This window comes from Cyprinus carpio, chromosome B5 (assembly GCF_018340385.1).
Source record: "Cyprinus carpio isolate SPL01 chromosome B5, ASM1834038v1, whole genome shotgun sequence".
Classification (NCBI taxonomy): Eukaryota; Metazoa; Chordata; class Actinopteri; order Cypriniformes; family Cyprinidae; genus Cyprinus; species Cyprinus carpio.
The window spans coordinates 16,896,693-16,918,884 of record NC_056601.1 but is presented as its reverse complement, the minus strand read 5'-3'; the positions used below and the strand labels follow the sequence as shown (position 1 = coordinate 16,918,884).

The following is a 22,192-nucleotide window of genomic DNA, read 5'->3' as shown; positions in this document are numbered from 1 at the left end:
TTATTCATAGTACTTAGGAACATGTTGTTACTGAATATGAAGGTTTAGTGTGCTGTTGGTTCAGGTTGTGAAATGAGAATTTTGTTTGTGGAGTTCGACAATCTTTCAAGTCATTTTAAGATTAAGTTCAGTGCAACAAATTTCACCCAATTAAGAAACACAGAAAGCTGTTAAATTGGACTTGACTGTCTGTTCATCTAAATTAAATTTATGCAACACACCAATTTATCATTCCAAATGATCTCTCATTACTCTGAATTCCAGCTATTAAGCTGCCACTGAGATTAGTTTGCTGAAGAAATCATTAAGTCGCTCTAGGGTGTCATCTACATTACAAGAAATCACAACTGCATACTAAATGGTTATGACTTTGAGAAAAAAGGTCTCAAAGTTAAGAAAGAGAGAGAAAATAAACTGTTATCTAAAGCATAATTCTGAGAGGGATCTGTTTTACATCAACTCCAGCCTGGAGAGAATTCAGGGACAAACTGTACGGCTAATATTCTAGGCTAAAAGCTGTGAAATGTCCTCTAGAAGGGCTTCCTGGCCAAGAACACACCCTGTAGAACGTACTGAACTTTCTTGGTCAAATACACACACACAAACATGTCCTACAGAATGTGTGAGACAGGCCTTAAACGACTTCGTCATGGCAGGTCACGAGCCCTGACCCTTAAACTCCACTGAACGCACTCACCAGTGAGTGTGAAATACATGGACAAGGACAAGCTTTACCAACAGACGGTCTGGTGTTTAATAGTAAATGGGCAAGTAAACACAAATGTGTTTTAAAGTATGAATGAAGAGTATTAGAATGTGATATGTATAGTAAGCTTGTAAATACTAAAGGAGCTCCTATCTTTGTAAACATCTAAAATTTTGCCATGCAACTATATGCATGTGTGCATTTTGTAATTACCTCTCGGCAGCCTGATTCCACAGGAGGCACAGAGATTGGAGAGGTTTTCCATGTCGGTCAGGAGTGTGTATGCGATAAACAACCTCTTGACTGTCAGCAAGAGGCTTAGAGCCTCTGCCATGTAGACTGACTGAGAAAACCTGCACAAACACACACAGATTATACAGAAAGGATTCAACAATAAAGTCAATTTCCCAATTCCAAGTGCAAATAAAATGTATTTTAATCACTATAAATGCCCTATTCAGAGAAAGCCACATTCATGATTTGTGAAGCCACTACATACAGTACCATGTAGCAGTCACAATTACATTGAGAAAGAAAGGGAGACAACTTAAAATTTCCAACTCAACAGTGTCATCTGCTGGACACTTGCGTGACTAAAGCTACATTCACTTTGTGAAACTGTCTACAACAAACACAACAATACAGTGTTCAGCACTGAGGGATACAGAGAAACGCTCTTTCACCTTGTCGTTTAATGCACTGGGTTTTGTGTTGGTGAGGAACCAGTGCTCAGTACTGTACTCTGTGAAGTGCACTTTATGGCAAGCAGACAGGGCCATGCTGCCTGCTGGAAGGGCTGGTACCTCCAGCAGGTTCTCAGGCAGGGTGAATGTGTCTGAGTTTTTGCCTGTAAATGTGTGACCGTTGATCTGAGTGGGGTACCAGTGGTGAGCAGCTATGGTGAAATACGGGCAGGTATCCAGTATGGTTGTGCCTCTGAAGTATAAACAAAATCAATGCATATAAGAATGAGCTTAGGTAAAAACAAAACAGAATAAAGCCATGAAATAATGACAATAGATAGATCTTACCTCTTTCCTTCTGCCCCACACTTGATGTCTGTGAGCAGGCTGAAGGCAAAACGCTCTGCCACCTCAGCCAGCTGGCTCAGGCCTCGAGTGTCCACTCTGCTGGGGTTCGCCATGGCGCACAAGAGGTCATAGGTCAGGCCACGGCTGCTGTCCTTTAGTGGCGTCTGCTCAGCGTCTTTCAGAATCTGTGAAGTGAGGGTAATTTTAAAAACTCCATTACTACATTACTATTACATCAATTTTAGAATCACATTTAGAAAATGTGTATGGTGCTGCCTTAATACAAAATTGTCAAGTATTAGCAGCAGTTAGTAGTCATGTTGGCCTTAACAAGAACTAAGCAAGTTGGTGACATTTTACTTTCAGTTATTTAATGTGGAAAGGGAACTTCAAGCAAACCCATGTTTAAATCTCAGAAACCCTGATTTGCTTATATTGTAGCATTAATAGTGTGAAGCTGTCTGGGTGTTACTCTGCTACCAGCAATAAAACGGTACAAATTAACTGAAAAGACAAAGCATTGTTGCCAAGACTAGAGTTTTTTTTTTTTTTTTTTTTTACACAGTGGAGACTTGTGGCTGAACATACAAGCATTGTACTCCCAAGATAAAAGATTTCTATGAATTTAAGGAACAAAAAAGCATTGTAAGGAAAGCTGCGTTAATTGATCTCTGGTGGCCAATATGTGGCCCCTCATTGTTTTTTAAAAAGAACGTAGACCAGTTGGATTTCCTGAATCGCTGTACTCAAAAAATGCTCAAGGTCCGGCTAACTTTAAATAAATTCTCAGCTCGCTAAGACCAAATAAACATGTTTACCATTCACTGAATAAACATACACTAATGTTTAAAAATTACTTAATCCTAAACTGGAATGAAGACATTATTTAGTCAACTCTCATTCTGAGATCATCCTCAAGCTAACTTTAGGAGACTTTTTTTTTTTTTTTTTTATGTTGACACTTAAGGTTATGTCAAACACACACACTTTCCACATTTGCTTACCTTGCTCAGTGCATCTAACACTGCAGTTAGCTGCTCGGGAGTGATGTCCTTACTAACTTTATTGATAAGGCCTTGAAGGACCCGATTGATGATGGTCTCATCCAGAGGCTGATGTAACTGGTCCAGCAGGGCCCATACTGCCTGAGCCTCTGAGTTTGAAACCAGGGTGATGTTAGCAAGCCCGAATTCTGGGTGAACCCGTGCACCACCAGTGGCATCAGAGAGAGCCACACGGAAACGTTTGGGTGTTGGGTTGGAAGAACCAATGTTCGGCGTAAGGGCCACATCCAACCCGGCACTTCTCTGTCCAATATCAAAAGTCAGGGTGCCTTCTGCCAGGAAAAAGTCCTGCCCTGCAACGGCAGGCCAGATCAGAGTGGGTCCAATAGACTCCGCTTTCTGAAGCTCCTGTGAGAGCAGATAACACAAAAAACAGTTAATAATCTGATATTTACACCAAAAAATCAATTTCTGACAACTTTTACAGTAACTGAACACATAGAAAGAGGTTGATGGAGGTGGACAGTTAAAACATTTAAATTCAGAGATTATAAACTTGCAGAGAGATTAAACATGTTCTGTTTTTTCCTTTGAAATATATGCAACATACCAGAAATATAAAGTATTTCCTTATGCCTAAAAGTAAAACAGTAGGCAAGGAAAACTGAAAATATTAAAGGGGTCATATATCATATAATATGATTTAAATTTTTCCTTTCTCTTTGGAGTGTTACAAGCTCTTGGTGCATGAAGAAGATCTGTAAAGTTGCAAAGACTAAAGTCTCAAATCCAAAGAGATATTCTTCATAAAATTTAAGACTCGTCCACGCCCTCCTAAAACGCATCGTTTAAACACCCCCCCACATCTATGTCACTGTATGGGAAGATTTGCATAACACCGCCCAAATGTTCACGCAAAGAAAGAAAGCGTAACTCTTATTCTCGCTGTTGCCGTCGGCGCCATGGCATGGAGACGCTGTGTGTTTCATTGTGAAAGCAAAACTACTTTGTTTGGCCTTCCAAAAGAGGATGATATCCACTTCATCATGCCTAGAGCTTATCCGTGCTGATCACTGAGGAAATACATCAACTTTGCGCTGTGGATCGCCGGATCAGCTTTCACTGTGGACGAAGCGGAGTCCAGCCCAGGGTCGTCACATGTGGTTGCCACGAGTTCCTTCGTCGAATCCACCGGCCGTTCCTCACTCAAGCCTGCAGTGTGTGATGCTGTGTGATGCATTTTATGGAGGACTGTTTCCTGAACCTGCAGACTAGCCTACAATGGGTCTGTGATCAACGGCTTTTCTATAAAGTGGGGCAGTTCCAACTTTGGAAGGACAGTCTGGCGCTTCTGACTCGCAGCCTGGAAGTACATTTTTTAAATTTAAAGAATTTGCCAATGATGATTCAAACGTGAGTTTTAAGCAATGTAGAGTAGCGCATGTTGTTTTTTGTTTCTCAGATCACAAATGCAGACATGGTTTTATGTTTTCGCAGCGTGATACGCAACACAACGCGTAAAACGAGAGTAGAAGTCATTATAATCAGTAATTATGTCCCCACTGGATGCAACAAATGCCTCGCTTGTAATGGGTTTTATTGGTTTTGTCTAGTCATGCCGGGAGATGGCACCACAGTATGGTAAGGGGCGTAACATTTCCGTCACACACTTGAGGTATTCAGCCAATCACAATGCACTGGATAGCTAGCCAATCAGCGTACACCTCGCTTTTCAGAACGATGATTGATTGTAAATATCAATGCGTTTCAGAAAGGCGGGGCATATAGGAGCAACTATAATGTTCATCATTATGTAGAAAATAATGTGTTTTTTTTTTACCTTAAACTGCATAAACACATTGCATTACACCAAATACACAACATTATGTGATTTTTAGCAACGTCATATGACCCCTTAAAGGAAAGGAAAGGGTGTGCCAGAGGAAAAAAAAAAAAGCATGAGAAAACATTCCCACAGACTGATGTATTGTGGGCGTTAAACCACATTCTACATGTCAAATCCTACTTTTCCAGTTTCACTATGCAACCTTATATATTGCCTTTGATGTATCTGCTGGGAACTCAGCGGCTTAATTGCTCATAGCTCTTATCTTCTGTACATTCATCATCTTAGCTCATGAATTTGACATCATCTCAGTCCTCTAATCACTAATGAGGTCACATTATGTAAAGGGGTCAGAGAGGGGTGTTGGTAGATGGACAGGCAGTTGCTCTTTGACTATATCCAATGAGAAATTAATAAGAATAACTGAATTTTCAGCAATAAACTAAGCGATAAAGCATATGTTCTTTCTGAATTTGCTGAGTTTGTACTGTATATGTATTCTCTATGCCTCCTTGATTCTAAATCCGGTATATTATTGTGCTTACTGAATATCTCTTGTTATCTTGGGAGATGCTTCCTTTTCCAAATAAATCTCACCTGCATGCGGTACTTCACAGAGATAGTTGATGCTGTACTGGCATCCCTGTAGACCTGAAGACTGACGCTTGTGGCTTTGAGGGTGACCACGGGTAGTCTGGAGCCCTGGGCGAAATACACCAGCCCCCGTGGGTCATCACTCTCCACCATGGTGACATTGGCAAAACGGGCAGTCTGGTTAATGGTGGCACCCTCGCCCACTTTATAGACCTCCACCAGGAACCACACCTCATACTCTGGGTCCTGCAGTACACAGACCAAAAAAACATTGAGTAAGATGATCAGAGAAGCTGTAAAAGTGGATTCCTCTTAAGCACTACATAAAAACAAGCATGACAAAAAAAGACAGGAAGTACTGAATGAGACTGAAAAGAAACAAAACTGTAGTTAGAAGAAAAAAAAGAAAAGAAAAAAAGAGCACAAAACAAAACCAACAATCAAAAGCACAGAAAGAAAAGAGCAAAAAAGAAACAAAAAACTAAATAAATCAAACAAAACCACAGCAAAAAAACAAAGCAAAGAAATGCAAAACCTTCTGAAAAATGTAATGCAAGTGTTTGGTAAGAGACACTTCTAAAATATGTTTTAAAAAGTAAAATATGCTTTAAATACACCTCGTCTGGCCGGACCTCCAACCTGAGGGCACAAAGTACTTCTCCTTTTCTGCAGATAGATGTGCCTGAGGTCTGTTGCAGCTCTCTGGTCAGATTCACCCCATGACTGACCACTGAGTGAACTGTAGCGCTAAACGTGACTCGCCAAAACACCAGCACATCTTCAAATGCTCTGGAAACATGTGGAAAAGCTGTTTTTTTAGCATGCATAACTAAAACTGAGTAACACTAATTTGCAGTAGTGAAAGCATAGCATCATCTCAAACATGACAGTATTATACCTGTTTTCCTGTCTTTCCAGAAAGAGTGTCGCTGTCCTGTTCTCTGAGTCCTCATCCAGGATCTGACCGGACTGAGAGCTCAAACTGAAGCCAACTATACCATTCTGAAGATCACTCCCTGTCACAGAGAAACATTAGTAGCTGAGCAAAAATATACACCGTCAGTTAAAAGTCTAGAGTCAATTATATTTCTCTTTCATTCTTTATTTTCCTTCCAGAAATTGACCTCCACTGACCTCCACCTCATTCAAAAACAACAAAAATAAAAACTTCAAGCTCACTGAAGACAAATAAAGTCAGCAATTAAATAAGAATAATAAACTAATTAAAAGCAATAGGACAAAAAAAGAACTACAGTAAAACAAATAAGAAATGCTACCTATATTGTATAAAATAATCATATGTGAAAAAACAATGCATATGTGTAAATTAAATATATATTTCTTCTTATTAACATTACAAAAGTGATTGTAAGTTGAGTTGATAGTCCAAAATCTCTACCGGCTGACAAATTTCTACCGGTTAGTCGTGTTTGCCGGTATATCACTCACCCCTACAAGGATGCATAAAATGGATATGCGACAATAAAGACATTTACAATGTAACAAAAGATTTGTTTCTAAAAATGTTGTTCTTTTGATCATTCTATTCATCAAAAAACCCTGAAAAATAAAAGTTTTAGGCAGCACATTTGTTTTCAACTTTTAGAAAACATGTGATTAAATTTGTATCTATTTATTTATTTTTAGAAAATATTCAGTTTAATTTAATATGATTTGAATAGATATATATTCACACAGACACACGCGCATGTACACACACACACACACACACACAGAGAGAAAGAAAGACAGACAGACAGACAGACAGACAGATAGACAGATAGACAAATAGATAGATAGATAGATAGATAGATAGATAGATAGATAGATAGATAGATAGATAGATAGATAGATAGATAGATAGATAGATAGATAGATAGATAGATAGATAGATAGATAGATATATAGATCCTGAATTTGATCCTTATTGTTGAGCACTGTAAGATTCTCACCCAGAATAATGATTTTGGCAAATGAAGTGAACCCCAGTTCATCTGGCACACTGACAATCTGTGCTCCTCCTGCTGCTTCGCTGAGGTAGATTAAGAACACCTCCTGCCCCTCCGGCTCCTGATCATTCAGTATGAGGACACTGACCTCCACCTCATTCTGTCCCTCCAACAGTGTGACAGTTTGGGTCTCCAAGGCAAAGTCTTCTCCTTCCAGAGCCCATGTGCCATTATGCTCCCGATGAAACTGGGCTGCATCCACCTCTGGGGTTCTGAGTCCTGCATAGGCTCTGATTTTGGCACTCACCACTCCTGTGAGCCCTGCTGACCTGCGTACTCTTAAGGCAAGCTTCTGTTGGGGAGCACCCTCCTGACTGTCTTCAGAAATCTGTATTATTGCTGGCCCTATACTTAAAAAGCCACTAACCACATCGTTAGCACGGATGGTAATTTTAGCGATGCTATTTTGAGACACAATGCGAGGCTGAGCTTCAATTGAAGGCAAACTGGCACTGAGAACACGCACGCTGGTTAAGTTCACGTAAAAATCCTCATCTGGTTCAGTCAGGGAGTCGTCAAGAATAGACAAGCGAATGGCAGCAGATGTTTGGCGGGAATCAAACAGAAGCTGCCCGTCTGCTACCGCTGCAAAGTCCTTGTCAGGTTGAGCAGTGCCAGGCCACGTCTTGTAGGAGATGCTGGAACGGTTGCTGCGGAAGCCATAAAGGCGCTGGACGTAGAGGGTGATGGTCTGCACGTCCTCCTCAATGACCAGCTGCCGAGAATCAAGACGAAACTGATATAATCCTAATGGCTCCACCTCAGCTACTGTGTAACCAGTCCTGCACATACAACACATACATCAAACCATATAGATATGTTAATGAAAAAGGGGATGTTGTTTTTTGAAAAGGACAGTGTTACCTGAAACGGGCTCCACCAGGTGACTCTGACTCTACAGAGGTCAGGTAAACAGCATGTGCTGTGACAACTGACATGTTATTAACAGCACTGAGAGAGATCACCTCACTCCTCTGACCGTGGGCAAGAATTATCGTACCTCAGGTCAAGAGAAAAAGAAAAATCAGACTAATATTGAGACAGTTTATCATTTGTGGACCTTCTCATGCATATGGAGTCATTTCTCTCTAACCTGATCTTGGCGAGATGTCTCCTGGCTGGTAGCCTGGTGGAGTTTGGCCAGGAGGGAACCCAGAGCTCCATCGAACAGATACGTTTCCGTATAGGCCTGTCCGTGTCACCAGCACCTCACACTGGCCACTCTCTATATCTGAGACACGCAGGGCCAAAGAGGCAAATCCAACCTATAGTACCATGAGAAATAAATGATAGTAAATAAGGACTATTAAAATTATGCATTAAAGGATTAATTGATTTATTTGTTTGACTGTTCGCATTGTGACATTATTTTCATAATAATTAAAGGAATAGTTCACCAAAAAATGAAAATTCTGTCATAATTTACTCACCCTCATGTCTTTCCAAACATGTTTAAGTTTATGTCTTATGTTGAACACCAAAGAAGATATTTTGAAGAATTGTGAAAAAAACAATAAAGTTGCTGGTACCCATTTACTTCCATTGTAGGGAAAGAAATACTATGAAAGTCAATGGGGACCATCAGTTGTTTGATTACCAGCATTCTTCAAAATATCTTCTTTTATGTTCAACACAATAGAGAAACTCACACAGGTTTTATACTGTCTTTTGATGTTTGGAGTGCAATGTGACCATATTTTGTGAGATTCCATAATACCCATTCGACACTTTAGCCATGTTTTAATAAAATGCATAAATAAATTAATAAATACTAACTAAAGGTCTGTGACATAAGCATAACATAAGTTTTATTTTATTTGTTTATTTTTGCAGTGAAATGCATCCTGGACAATTTTTTTTGTGAGATTGCTTAATATCCATTCAACACGTCAAGTATTTTTTTTTTAAATAAAATGTAAAAATAAACATAATGTTAATTAAATAAATAAATACGGCTGCAACTACAACTTTTGTAATATTTTTGGAAAAGACAATATTGGCAAACCAGTATTAATCTATTAACTGTGCGCCATCTGGTGGTGGTATCAGAATGGTGTTGAATGCAATATCACCTCAGCATTAGCTGCCACTTCAGGAACAGAAACGACAGCCAGCTTTGCTTCCAGCTGAATTCTGGGAGGGGAACTAAGCAGGGGTCCAATCAGAGTCACATCCGTCAACTCAATGCTAAAGTTAAAGCCTGTCGCAAAGAACACCTGTAGTGGACACGTACAAAATATCAATACGGGCCTTAATAAGGTTAACTAGCTTCTTATAGTCCCATATTTAATTCAAAATACAATAAATCACACACCTGGCTACTAAATGGCACTCTTCCGCTGGCCTCACGTTCTCCGTCCTTCACCAGTATGTTCCCAGTGATTGTGTCCTCTGTAAAACTCTGCCCAGGGGTGGTAAAACCGATTCTGTACCCCACACTAGCATTGCCAAACGCCCCGGCCAGCCTGTTCACACTGATAATGAGGTGTCTACTTCGGTCCGCCACGTTAACAACCACTGACTGGTTTTGAGAATAAAGGACAAACACCCCGTGGGGTTCGTCATTGGCCCGGACCTTCAAACGGGTACTGCTGCGGTTTGCATCCAGCTCTGCGCCACCCTCCACAGAGATTAGACGGAGGATGTATGTCTCCTCCAGCTCAGGCACGGAGTCGGGGAGCAGGGTGAGGACTATCTCTGCCACACGCTGTCCTGCCAGGATGATGACAGAACCCTGCAGGGCAGCAAAGTCTCCTGACATGTCTTCATTACTGAAGATTTGCCAGAAAACCTGGGGGATAAAATAAAAAAAAATATATTGGGTTTGAAATCAATTTATGAACATTTAGATGGATCATTGCATAAAATTTGAGTACATAAAAACACAAAATATATACATACTACAAGTACCGCTGAAAAGTTTGAGGTTGGTAAGATTTATTTATTTATTTATTTTTGTAGATGAAAGTCTCTTATCCTCACTAAAGCTGCATTTATTTGCTTAAAAAAATATTAAATCAGTAATATTGTGAAATATTACCATTTAAAATAACCTTTAAAATGTAATTTATTGCTGTTATGAAAGCCTAACTGACCCCAAACTTTTGAACAAAATACTGAATATTGAATTAGCAGCTGTTTTCCTACCGTGATGTTGCCCATGACGCCCTCTCTGCGTGAAATAAGGAGGGATATTTTGAGGGGTCCTTCACTGTCAGAAGGCTCGCTGTAAATGCGCTCTTTCAGGTCCTGTTCTGTGAACTGCACTATGCCATTGGGGTCTCCAAACTTCTCAATCTAGAGAACGCACACATTGTACACCATTGCTAAAATAATAAATTGCTGTTTTTACAGTTTTATTCTTTGCTTTTTAGAGGTCATCACTTTCTGTGCTGAGCAGGACGAGGACGTACCGTGAGTGTGACAGATCCGGCTCTGGGATCAACACCCATCTCTCCAGAGAGGATACTGAGCATGACAATGAATTTCTCTGTGACTTCCACCTCACCGTGAGGCAGGATCTTCAACTCAATGCTGCGTACACCCCCTTCCCCGTCTCTGAAACTAAACGTCCCGTTCACTGGTTCACCAATGTCTGTGTTTACTGATGGTAAAACCTCATTTGAGTTTGGACCTAGAATCTGCCATATTACCTGAGGGAGACAACAGAGGAAGAGGAAACGACATAAGCGGACACACTGAAACCATGCTGATTGCTTTAAGACTGCACAGGAAGTCCCCTAAAATGGCATCAAAAATTGTTCTCAGTTCTGAGACTTGTCACTTGTTTACATTAAAATTCATTACATTTAAAGCTTTTATACGCATCTTTAAAGAAAAATAAACTTCCTTTTTTGAGAGAATAAAATCTTGCAACAGGAAAAAAAGGGGAAACCAAAAATCTAGTAGAAAAAAAAAAATCCAGATAAAATGAACATTATCAATGTTGAATCAACTAAAAAATGACTGCAAAAAAAAACAAAAAAACTTTTTTTTATTTTCCTAACTAAAATGTACAAGAAACATGAAGGTCTGTACTGCATCATGTATTCATCTCGCAGACCATGTTCTGATACATCAAGATATTCTACAATCCTCATTTACCACATTTTTAATTACAGACTAATCAATGGAAACATCCAGTTTAGGGTCTGTCTGTGCTCCAAATGCTTCCCCACATGTAAAAAAAAACCTGATATTTTATAGCTCTGGAAGTGTGAGGTCATAGTCTATACGGGGCTCACCGTGGCGTCTCCCAGCAGCCCGTCCGCTCTCTCTACAAACAGGGTCAGTCTGAGGGTACTGTTAGGGTTTGGAATGGTGATGGCGCTTTGGTTGATGAATCGTACAACACCATTTGGCGAGTCACTCTTGGCAATTGTAATTCGTGCAATTAGCTGAGCTCCAAGTATGGCACCTCCTGTGGCACCAGTGAGTTGCATCTCAAATATCTCATTAAATTCACTGGGTGGAAGACAAGAAATGATTAAATGAAATATGCTACAAGTTCACAAAACTTATCAACAATACAATATTCAATCAGTCAACCAATATCAAATAAGAGTATATATAGCAATCCTTACCTTTCTGTGTCATCCACTATGGAAACATTGATATAGCGGAGGGTTTGGCCATGCTCAAAGGTGACAGAGCCATTGAGCAGGATGTAATCTGAATCAGGTTGAGCAGTCAAACCTTTGGAAATGAACTCTGCTGTGACCTGCCCATAGGATCCAACACGCCTCAGTACAGGGATGGACAGAACTCCTACATCCTCCTCAACTGAGACATAAAAATAATTGGAGAGTCTGACAACAAATATACAGTATGTATTCTGTATGCATATATATGTATGTATTTTCAATTATCTTTTTTTATTTTACATTTTTTTTTCTAATTTTGCAATATGCTTGTCATTGTCACCTTTTTAAAAAAAATATTTATATTTAGTTTTAATTTTAGTGTAATTCTTTAGATGTTAAAATAATTACTACTTTTTAAATCTAAATATTCAGAGACAACTTTTAAAAGTAAACTCTCAAAAAGTCTGTTTTTTCATACTGTACATGATAATGTTGTGATGTCTAAATTTACTTGGAAACATTTAAAACTAGCATTTGCATTAAAACCAAAATAAAATATATAATAATAATAATAATAATAATAATAATAATAAATTTATTTAAAATTGGCCATTTATCGGTTGTCATCCTTAAAGTAAAGACTTTAAAGTATTCCAAAAAAAAAAAAAAAAAAAAGATTCGAAAAAAATAAAAAAAATAAGGAATGCATAAAAGTACCAGTGATGTTGACATATTTGGGGTCAAACTCCAGGATGCCCTCAGCATTATCATTTTTCTGGATAATCACCATGAGAGAGGAGATATTGCCAATAGCCGGAGGCTGGTCAATCTGTAGGCTGTACTCTCTCACTGTAAAATCCATTGAACTGAAAACAAAATGGAAAAAATACATTTGCAGTACGCATAAAAGCAGCTAGCTAATGCTATTTCAAGCTACCGCATGACTTGGGTTTCAGAGCGTAGGCTAAACTCTACCTGGCATTCAGAAGCTCTACTAGCGTAATGTTGAGGAAGAACTCCTCTGGTCCTTCTGGAAGGTCGTCATCTAGTATAGTCAGCGTAATGACCCTTGAGCTCTCCCCAGGCCTGAAGAGCAGCCGACCAGAGGACTGTCCAAAATCCTGTCCACTGATCGCAGTTCTGCCTTCTGTGTGGAAACTGACCCACACGCTGCCAAACAGACCCATGGAGCGAACAATGGTCACGTTTACCTGGTAAAAGACAAGACAATGTTGGAGAATCAACTACCTTAGAGTATGAGTTCAAAGATATCACTATTCCCATCTCCAAACTGTAATGATCAAAGCTAACTTTGCATAGCCAGAGCTTACCCTGTGTGTCCATTTTTAAATTCAATATAGTCTTATTACCTCTGAACTACTCCATTATAATCAATAAGCACACTGGGAAACCTTGGGTTCATTAATCGTGACACAAAGGCTTTCATAAAGAAAACTTTCCAGTGTTTTTTGTCATTGGATCAATGGTTGCTAGGCTATTGCTTTATGGAAGTTTTAAAAAGCTTCAATGACTTTCCCAGTCAAGGGGAACAGGTCCTCTGGTTGTGGTTTGTGTCTCATCAGTGCTAATGTCATGCAAGGGGTCTCACAGCTCGGTCCTCCTCAGTGGCACGCAAAGAGGCTTGGGAGAAGGAGAAGAGCCCATGGGGAAGATCACTGGCAGCCATAGTGATGGTGGCAAGCTGTCTGTCAGGGTTGATTGCTGAGCCTGGGGTTAGAGAGCTCAGTCTTAGCTGATATACACGTCTTTCTTCTGGGATCTCATCATCTAGTGCCTACAGGAACAGGGAGAGGGAATCAATTTTAGTTTTAAGAGTCTAAGAATTTTTCTATAGTTTACATGGGAAAAGTTTGAGGGACAGTAAGATATTTTTTTAAAAGAAATTAATACTTTTATTTAGCAAAGGTGCATTAAATTGTTTAAACGTGACACTAAATCCATATCTAATCTTTTTAATTTTCTATTCATCAAAGATGGTTTACATATCCTAAGTAGAACACCTGTTTTCAATTACAAAAATGATTCTTGAGCAGCAAATCAGCATATCAGAATGATTTTTGAAGGATCATGTGACACTGAAGACTGGAGTAAAGGCTGCAGAAAATTCAGCTTTGCCATCACAGGAATATATTACATTTTAAAATATATATAATTTTTTTTTTAAAGAGTTATAAATTAGAATAAATTGTAATTATATTTTACAATATTACTGTTTTCACAGTATTACAGCATTGCTGTATTTGTAATGAAATAAATGCATCATTGGTCAGCGTAAGAGATTTTAATTTTTACCAACCCCAAACTTTAGAACGACCATGTGTATTTCTTAGCTGTTTTACCGTCAGCTGAATTGTAGCTGCAGACTGGCGGTCTTTCATGACAACTTTGCCAGAGATCTCCTGAAACTCTGTATCTGCAGCTGTGGTGATGTTCCAGAAGATCTCAATTTCACCAAAGATGCCTGGACCTCTTACAAGACTGCAATTGATAGGACACAATTTACCTTCAGATTAGGGCAGTGTTTAGGAAATCCGTTTTGGTATTTTTGTTTGTGAATTCTGTTTGGTGAAAATTAAAGTTCTAGTAACCTCTGTTGGTTGGAGAAGGTGAGAAGTTTACCTGACCAGAGCTGTTCCATTGTAATTGTTTCTTGGCTCGCCAATCAAAACATTCCTGCTGGAATCAGCTATTCCTACAGTTCCCAGGGCCCCCATATCAGCTTGAATTACAACCGTAGCAATACCTGATGAAAACAAAAAGTAACTGATGTAAAAAGACAACCTGCCAGAATATAGACAACATGATATATACTAAAATATCCTGATCTATGAAAAAGAGAAACATTAACGTTCAGAAAAGAAACACAGCAAAAGCGCCAATAATGAAATTTTTGAAGACAAGAAACAATAACTGTTTCCCAGATGTTATCAGCAGTGATAATATGCTGACAAACCTCTAACTGGATCAATGACAGGCTCGTTCTTTGGAGAGAGCAGCTGGATAGTGAATCTTTCCTCTCCCTCCAGACCAGCATCGGCCAAAGCCTGAACCACCAGACTTTTCTTTGACTCAGTCTACAAACAATAAAATAATTTAACAACTGTGATTATCTCACTGTGGAATTGTTAAAAGTGCTGTTCAATTAATTTAAAGGGATAGTTCACCAAAAAAGGAAAATTCTGTCATGAAAGACCGTAAGACCTTCATTCATCTTTGGGACACAAATTAAGATATTTTAGATGAAATCCGAGAGCTTTCTGACCCTCCACGAGAGTACCATGGTGAATGCATGTGTTGCTGCTGATGAAGAACGTGCTGCACCTTGTTTAGAAGCAAAGGACTGCACACGTATTCATCATGGTATTCTGGTGGACTGACCCGAAAGAGAAGAAATTGTTAAATGAAGTCGTGGTGGTGGTGTAGTAAACTTAGACCGTGGTAGTACCCTTGCATTCTGTGGAGTGCAGAAAGTTCTTGGATTTCATCAAAAATGAAAATCTTGATTTGTGTTCTGATGAACAAAGGTCTTATGGGTTTGGAATGAAATGAGGGTGAGTTATTAATAAGAGAATTTTCATTTTTCTTGAACTATACCTTTAAGACAATAGTCATATTCATATTCACCACCCATACTTACTCCATTAAAAATGAGAGTTCCATTACGAGGGCTTAGGTCATCTCGGCCCTCTTCCTGCAGAAGCCATATCAAATGCACCACTCCTTCACCTCCTGAGCTACGCACTACAGTCAGTGTAGCTAAAGAAGCTGGGTCATTTAGGAACAGTGGCTCAGACACAGAGACCTGAGGCAAGATAAAGCATGTTACTAAGGTTCATCTTTTCAGTCGAGCTGATTATGGGTTTTATAAAGTAATCACAAAGACATCCGAACCTAATGGGAGTAGTTAAACTAAGTAAACACAGGGTTAGATCTTACCAAATAAAGTATAAAAAATTACAAAAAAGCTGCCATGAAGAAATTCAAGCAAAACGTTACTTTAGAGTTAATACAGAAATGCCTCAGATATACAGAGTGGACCACTCACAAAAAATCACAAGTAAGACAATTCATTTTATATTAAGGTAATATAGAACATATATTTATAGGTATTATTTACCATTAGCTCTTCAAAACCGAACCGACCAAAAGGTGAATCATTGGCCGGGATGCTGATTATCACAGCTGTCTCGTCCCCCAACCTCGCACCTCCAATGACTCGAACCAGTTTCACCATAAAGGTCTCTGTGGACTCCACAACTGTGTCATCAATAATGGTGATCTCAATATAAGCCACTGCCTGTTCAAAAAAAAAAAAAAAAGTTCACATTTTCTTTTTCTATGTTCCACTTTCATTTTTTACAGACATTTCCAGCAGAAAAAAAAAAAATAAATAAAAAAAAACTATATCATATATATATATATATATATATATATATATATATATATATATATATATATATTTATTTATTTATTTATTTCTGATGTTAATCTTTACCTGTCCATCTTGAAAGGTAAGATTTCCAGAGGAAGGACTAAAATCTTCAGTGTTGGCTGTGACCGTTTGCGCCTCCCAGTAAAGCACCAGTCTACCAGATCTACCGGCCATTCGCATGACAGCCAAGCGAAGGATGTTTCCAGGTGATGGTACCTCAAATGCCAGCACTGCCCCAGAAACATCCTAAAAGACAGGGGATTGCAGAAGCATGTTCATTCTTCATTCAGAATAAAATTGGTACAAAAACATAATTAAAGAGAATTAAATGTAAATCAACCTTTGAGACATTAAAACTAAACACTCCTCTTGGATCATCATTCTCTTGGATGGTGACCTCAGCTATCTCCAGACCAGGTCTCCTCACACTGGGCTGAGCTGCTCCTGTGTCTCCACCCAACAGCTCCACTCTAGTGATGTTTACAAGGAATGCCTCAGCCAGTTCAGGAACATCATCCTAAGAGCAAACACACATACCGTATACCATTCAAGAGTTATTCCAATTTTGATCCTTATCTGCATGCATATCACATACCGCATAAGTTAAAACCCCTTAGAGACCTCATACATCTAAACATAAGGAATAATTTCTTTAGCAGATTCTAAGAAGCATCCAAAAAGCTTCTGTACAATTCATTCTAAGAACATGCTGATTTATGTCAGTAGTCTGAGTCATAAACTTTCAGCCCAAACAAATTCAACATGTGGCTTTTGAGGCTGGACAATATGCAAAAATATCTAACGACCATTGCAATTTGCAAGGCACAAGCTATTCCAGGAACAAACTAAAAAAAAAATAAAAAAAATTGGGGTTTCTGTGGTGGTGATAGTAACTGGCTGTTGGCTTGTGCTGTATGAGGTCAATCAGCCTCAGCATAGTGTGTCCTCAGACTGAGTGACCCGAGACTAACTGGGAATGTTTTTGCAAGAAGATTCATGTATTCATTCATACATTCAGCCTGCATTTACTTAATTAAAATGACAGCGAAAACAGTAATATTGTGAAATCACAATTCAAAATAGCCTTTTTCTATTGTAATATATTTAAAAATTTAATTTCTTCCTGTGATGGCACAGCTGAGTTTTCCTTAAATAAATATTTAGCTACAAATGTAAGTACTCAATAAATTAGGTACTCAGGATTTTAACCCACACATTTTAAATCACCAGCCCATATCATTACTGTGACTCGTTTACTAGGAATCATTTTAATATTCTGAAGATCTTATTTATTATATGGCATCTCAGTGAAGCAGTCGGATTAGTTGGGTGGTAATACTCACCGGCAAGATGGTAATAGATATCAAAACAACAGTAGCATTTTCTTTCATGATGACTGTGGCTTCTTTGGCTACATAGTCAGTTCCCTCACTAGCCTGATTAACAGGTGGCAGGTGGAGGGCTGCTTTGGTGGTGTAGTAAACTAATACATCCCTTGATGCTCCTTGATCTCTCACAATACTTAGTGTAATGTTGCTTGGGCTCTCTGAATTGAAAGGAATAAAAAAAATTAAATAATAACATCAGTGTATTTCAAAAGATTCAATATTTTCATATTGTAATGAATGGGGCAATTATGTAAAAAACCAAAAACAAACAAACACTAAATTCCTAAACTAATTCCAAGACTAAGTACATGACTAGGACATTTGTACATATTTCTTATCAGTAATTTGGATTGCATGAAATGATGACATGTTGACTTAAATATTGTGGTGGTACACCACAGCAATGTTTTTTGGCTGTCTTAGCCATTCATATGCTGTTGCTTACATTGAACTGGGACAAAGTTAAACACAAATGGATTACTTTGAGGTTCTGGCGTAATGAAGTACTGGGAATCGAGGTGCCAGCCGATGACTCCGTAGGGTGAACCATTCGCTCTAATAGTGAGGTTTGCTTGGGTACGCTGAGGGTCGATCCTGGCTCCTCTGGATGGCTCAATTATCCCAACTGTTATGACCTTGGTCAGGGCAATGGCGACTTTTTCTGCTAACTCTGGAATATCATCAGCTAATACATTCAGTGAGATGGTAGCAACAGCCTGGCTCTCAGAAAATGTTACCTACATGCAAAACAGATGGAGAGGATGTAAAGAGGTCTGTAATTCATAGTACATTGTGGTTATACCATATGTTGACATTTTGTTGTCCCAATTGGGAGGTTTATATAATAGGTCTGAATAACAGGTTTTTTAAATAGTACAATGTTTTTGTAAACAGATGCTTGAACATTTTAATTACATATGTATAACTGCTACAAATGGCAGCTTATAGTTAGAGTTGTGATTTTGGACTTTAAATGACAGTCTGCAATACAAATGTACTATTTAAAACATGCAGTTCGGTCAAATATTTTAACTAAAACCATTAAAAACAAAAAGCAGCAGCTCTTACCACTCCTGAAGTGGGAAAAATGTCATCCAGACTACCATAGGCGCTCCAGTGTACTGTTAGTCTGCCAAACCTGCCTCTCCTCCTCTCAATGCTCAGAGAAACAGGGTTATTATCCTCCAACTCATCCACCTCCCGCATTAAAGAGTTCTGTATACAAATATATTCCTATATCATCAACTGTGCACCAACGTCTTGGAATTTAAATTTGACAGCACTTCACATTTACACTATTAAAGATCCTGCCATGACATTGGGTTTTATGAGTTGTATATTCAGATAACAGCATCTGTGAAGCACACAATGTATTCTGATCTTTATACCTGTGCAAAGCCTATAATCCCATAAGCATCATCATTAGCTGGAATGAACAAGGTCACTTGACCACGAAAGCCAATTTCTGCCCCTCCTTTGGGGTTCTTGAGGCTGACACGAAAATGTTCTTCCTCCTCAGGAACATCATCATCAATTACATTCACTGCTATTTCTAGCTCACGGACACCAGGTTGGAAAAACAGCTCTCCTGAACTGAAGATAAGTGATGAAAATATCAATGACCATCAGCATTAGACTGCTAGAAAAGGTATATACAGTATATCACATTAATAATAGTAATAATAATAACAAACATTTTTTTTCTATGATTTAAATAGGAATGGTAACATACTTGGGGATGAAGTCAGATTGGTTGGACACTGTGGTCATCTCATATACAACAGAGCTTGATTCTCCAGTGGCTATGATAAGACTCTTGGTAGAATTGAGAGAAGTAACAAGAAGGTACAGGGATTCTTGTGCAGACGGAGACCGCAGTACTTCAGCAAACTGCCTCAGATCTGACCTCCATGAGTACAGGGCTGAACCACTTAGACCCGCAAGCAACAGGTGAGCTAAGACAAAAAGAAACTTGTAAATCTAATTTCTCAGTACAGATAGTTTTGCTGTATACTGTAAACGACACACTAGATATGCTTGCAAGGCAAACAAATAGTTAAATATATAAGTGAGGCAATACAAATCAAATCAAAAGAAAGTTCAAAAGAACAGAGTAGAATAGAAAAGAAAAAAATCTAATTATTAATGTAAAAGTATTTAATATCACTTTTAATTTAATGCATCCTTGAGGAATTAAATTATTTTTCAGAGAAAAAAAATAAATGCATAAATAAATGGTACTTGTGGCAGTGCAAAAATTTATTTTAAATGAATGTTGGTGTACATGCATGAAAGAAAGAGTCTGTACATTAGCCATAACCCAACCATTTTTGAGGAATATCAATACAATTCTGTTTTGCAAGTGCTATTATTATTACATGTAAATTAAAATACCACTAAACTAAGGCATATCATTTTGGTAAAGACGAAATATGGGTTAAAATACGCTTAACAGTGGAAACACACTATATGTGATATTATTTAAACAGATTGCACAATATTGTCTGGCAACTCACATATTCCGGAAGGAGGGGTAAAGGGGTGGACTGAAAAGAGGCCGGGAAATGGGATGGACTGTGTCTGCTGGAAGAAGTTTTGCTGAGAACCCCACATAAACACTTCACATGTTGAATTTGGACCTTTTCATGGTGAATAATAAAGACAATGTGAACGTTAGATACTGATACTGGGGAGCAATTCTCATTTCAAGATCACAGTGTCAAAACATCTTCAAATTTAAAATACTCTTGAAGTACAGTAGCAGCAGTGCTACTGACTGCATGTGATACCTTCAGAAACGACGAGGAGGAACGTATCTCCTCCCATCTGAAATGATTCCACTTGCTTGACTCGAGCACTGACTTCTAAGGTTTGAGGGTTTTGGAAACGTCCATTACTCCACTGGTATATCAGACACGGCGATGACGTTCTGTTCATGCACACAGCCAGGTGCTGTACCTTGCTGTTGCCTCGTCTGAAGGGAATGGCTGTGGTAATGTCTTGCAAGTCAAGACTTTGATGAAGGGAGAATGAGCCTCCATCCCACACAAAAATTTAAGACAGAGAGATTTACTGATCTCAGTAAAGTATTTCTTACTATTGCTATGTTAATGCTTCCAATTAGAACTCTAAGTTTGTATTTTACAGTACATGTCAGATTGAGTATACCTCACTAGAAGCAATCAAATATTGCTGGAGCTCAGTGGAGAAGTGTTTAACGCTGAAACTCTTCACAGAAAGAGTCTGCTCCTACAAAAGGGGACAACATTGAACAATACAAAAACACCGCATCAGAAAATACAAATTTGACCATAGTGAGATGAATCACAAAGTCTATTACAGGATAAGCACAAATGCAGCTTTGTCGAGGGCAGCTAAATAAAAAGATAAACTGGCAGCATACTCACTTGAGTGAGGTTGAGGTCTGCCTGAAGGCGAAATAAACTGATTGTGGCAGTTAATGACACAGTGCTGTGTGCATGGGAAACTGCCACATAGCTGGAGCCATTGACTGTAAAACCCACACAAGAGCTGGGATTCTGGATGCTGACAAACTATAAGAAACGGAGTGAAAGCGAGAAAAGGAATAAAGAAGTGAAGAAAGGAAATAAAAATAGAAACAAACAAATTGACAAGATATGATGAATAATTACAATCTTAAAAAATATATATGTATATTAATAAATTACAAAATAAAAATAAATACATGAATTAAAATAACTTAATTACAAAAAAAGGATTTTAAAATGAGTTAATTAATCAATCAACCAATCTTTGCCTGAACTTCATATGATATTGGTTCCACAGACTGCAAATGGCTTTTCTTAATATTAAATAAAACTAAATTTGACCCAAACATTTTGTTTATTAAAAACCAAAACAAACTAAATTCACATTGTATGATTATATGTATATCATTATAGTGAATACAATTGTGTTGCATTAGCTGATATAGTAAGGGAAACTGAACAAGCATTACAATTTTGTGTGCATTTTTTTTCTACCAAAACACAGAGCATTGAGCTTTTTTTGTCCTTTTTTATTAGATAGGACAATGTATCTGAAATGTGACATGACTGTGAGGACAGAGGGGAACAGAACAGGCTAAGGAGTTCATATACAATGTGCTTTAACTGAATTCAGAGCATACCTCCACAGGTACTAAGACACCCTGCCATTTGTAGAGCACAGCCTGGTTCTGAGCTGGACCTCTGAGCAGCCTCAGGACCAGCAGAGTCTTCATTGGGCACTGCACACCAGACTGACGCCAAGCTATCCCTGACAGACTGATACACAGCCAACACTGGCTGTTCTCCTCCTACAAATACATAAAAAAATCTGTGGTCAAACAGTTTTTGAAAAACACCAAAATAAACTTACTGGTGCAATTTCTTACTCATGCCAAATGCTGTTCCTGACCGGGTCTCCCATTCCACACTGACGGCTGACTCCAACCCATTACTGCGAGATATAGTCAGGTACACCGTACCACCTTGCTCCTCCACGGTCATGGTGTCTAGAGTCCTGGAAAACACACAAATACAGTAGAAGCAGGGGTTGCATGGGTCTAACAAGCTT

General features: G+C 38.6%; 1 protein-coding gene across 1 annotated transcript in view; it reads right to left on the bottom strand.

Moving 5' to 3' along the window:
* adgrv1 (adhesion G protein-coupled receptor V1) overlaps positions 1 to 22,192 on the bottom strand; it is a 139,956-nt gene that overhangs the window by 58,957 nt on the left and 58,807 nt on the right. Inside the window, 38 exon segments of the mRNA XM_042724629.1 lie at positions 920 to 1,059; positions 1,390 to 1,642; positions 1,738 to 1,922; positions 2,742 to 3,149; positions 5,185 to 5,427; positions 5,799 to 5,970; positions 6,080 to 6,197; positions 7,134 to 7,972; positions 8,055 to 8,190; positions 8,284 to 8,455; positions 9,263 to 9,406; positions 9,505 to 9,981; positions 10,338 to 10,487; positions 10,604 to 10,843; positions 11,435 to 11,654; positions 11,774 to 11,972; positions 12,491 to 12,639; positions 12,749 to 12,984; positions 13,383 to 13,568; positions 14,134 to 14,272; positions 14,414 to 14,537; positions 14,748 to 14,868; positions 15,432 to 15,596; positions 15,912 to 16,091; positions 16,290 to 16,472; positions 16,567 to 16,743; positions 17,570 to 17,772; positions 18,096 to 18,351; positions 18,683 to 18,829; positions 19,003 to 19,207; positions 19,347 to 19,569; positions 20,131 to 20,253; positions 20,404 to 20,668; positions 20,783 to 20,863; positions 21,022 to 21,168; positions 21,765 to 21,846; positions 21,848 to 21,932; positions 22,011 to 22,138. Coding sequence (XP_042580563.1) covers positions 920 to 1,059; positions 1,390 to 1,642; positions 1,738 to 1,922; positions 2,742 to 3,149; positions 5,185 to 5,427; positions 5,799 to 5,970; positions 6,080 to 6,197; positions 7,134 to 7,972; positions 8,055 to 8,190; positions 8,284 to 8,455; positions 9,263 to 9,406; positions 9,505 to 9,981; positions 10,338 to 10,487; positions 10,604 to 10,843; positions 11,435 to 11,654; positions 11,774 to 11,972; positions 12,491 to 12,639; positions 12,749 to 12,984; positions 13,383 to 13,568; positions 14,134 to 14,272; positions 14,414 to 14,537; positions 14,748 to 14,868; positions 15,432 to 15,596; positions 15,912 to 16,091; positions 16,290 to 16,472; positions 16,567 to 16,743; positions 17,570 to 17,772; positions 18,096 to 18,351; positions 18,683 to 18,829; positions 19,003 to 19,207; positions 19,347 to 19,569; positions 20,131 to 20,253; positions 20,404 to 20,668; positions 20,783 to 20,863; positions 21,022 to 21,168; positions 21,765 to 21,846; positions 21,848 to 21,932; positions 22,011 to 22,138 — 7,701 coding nt within the window.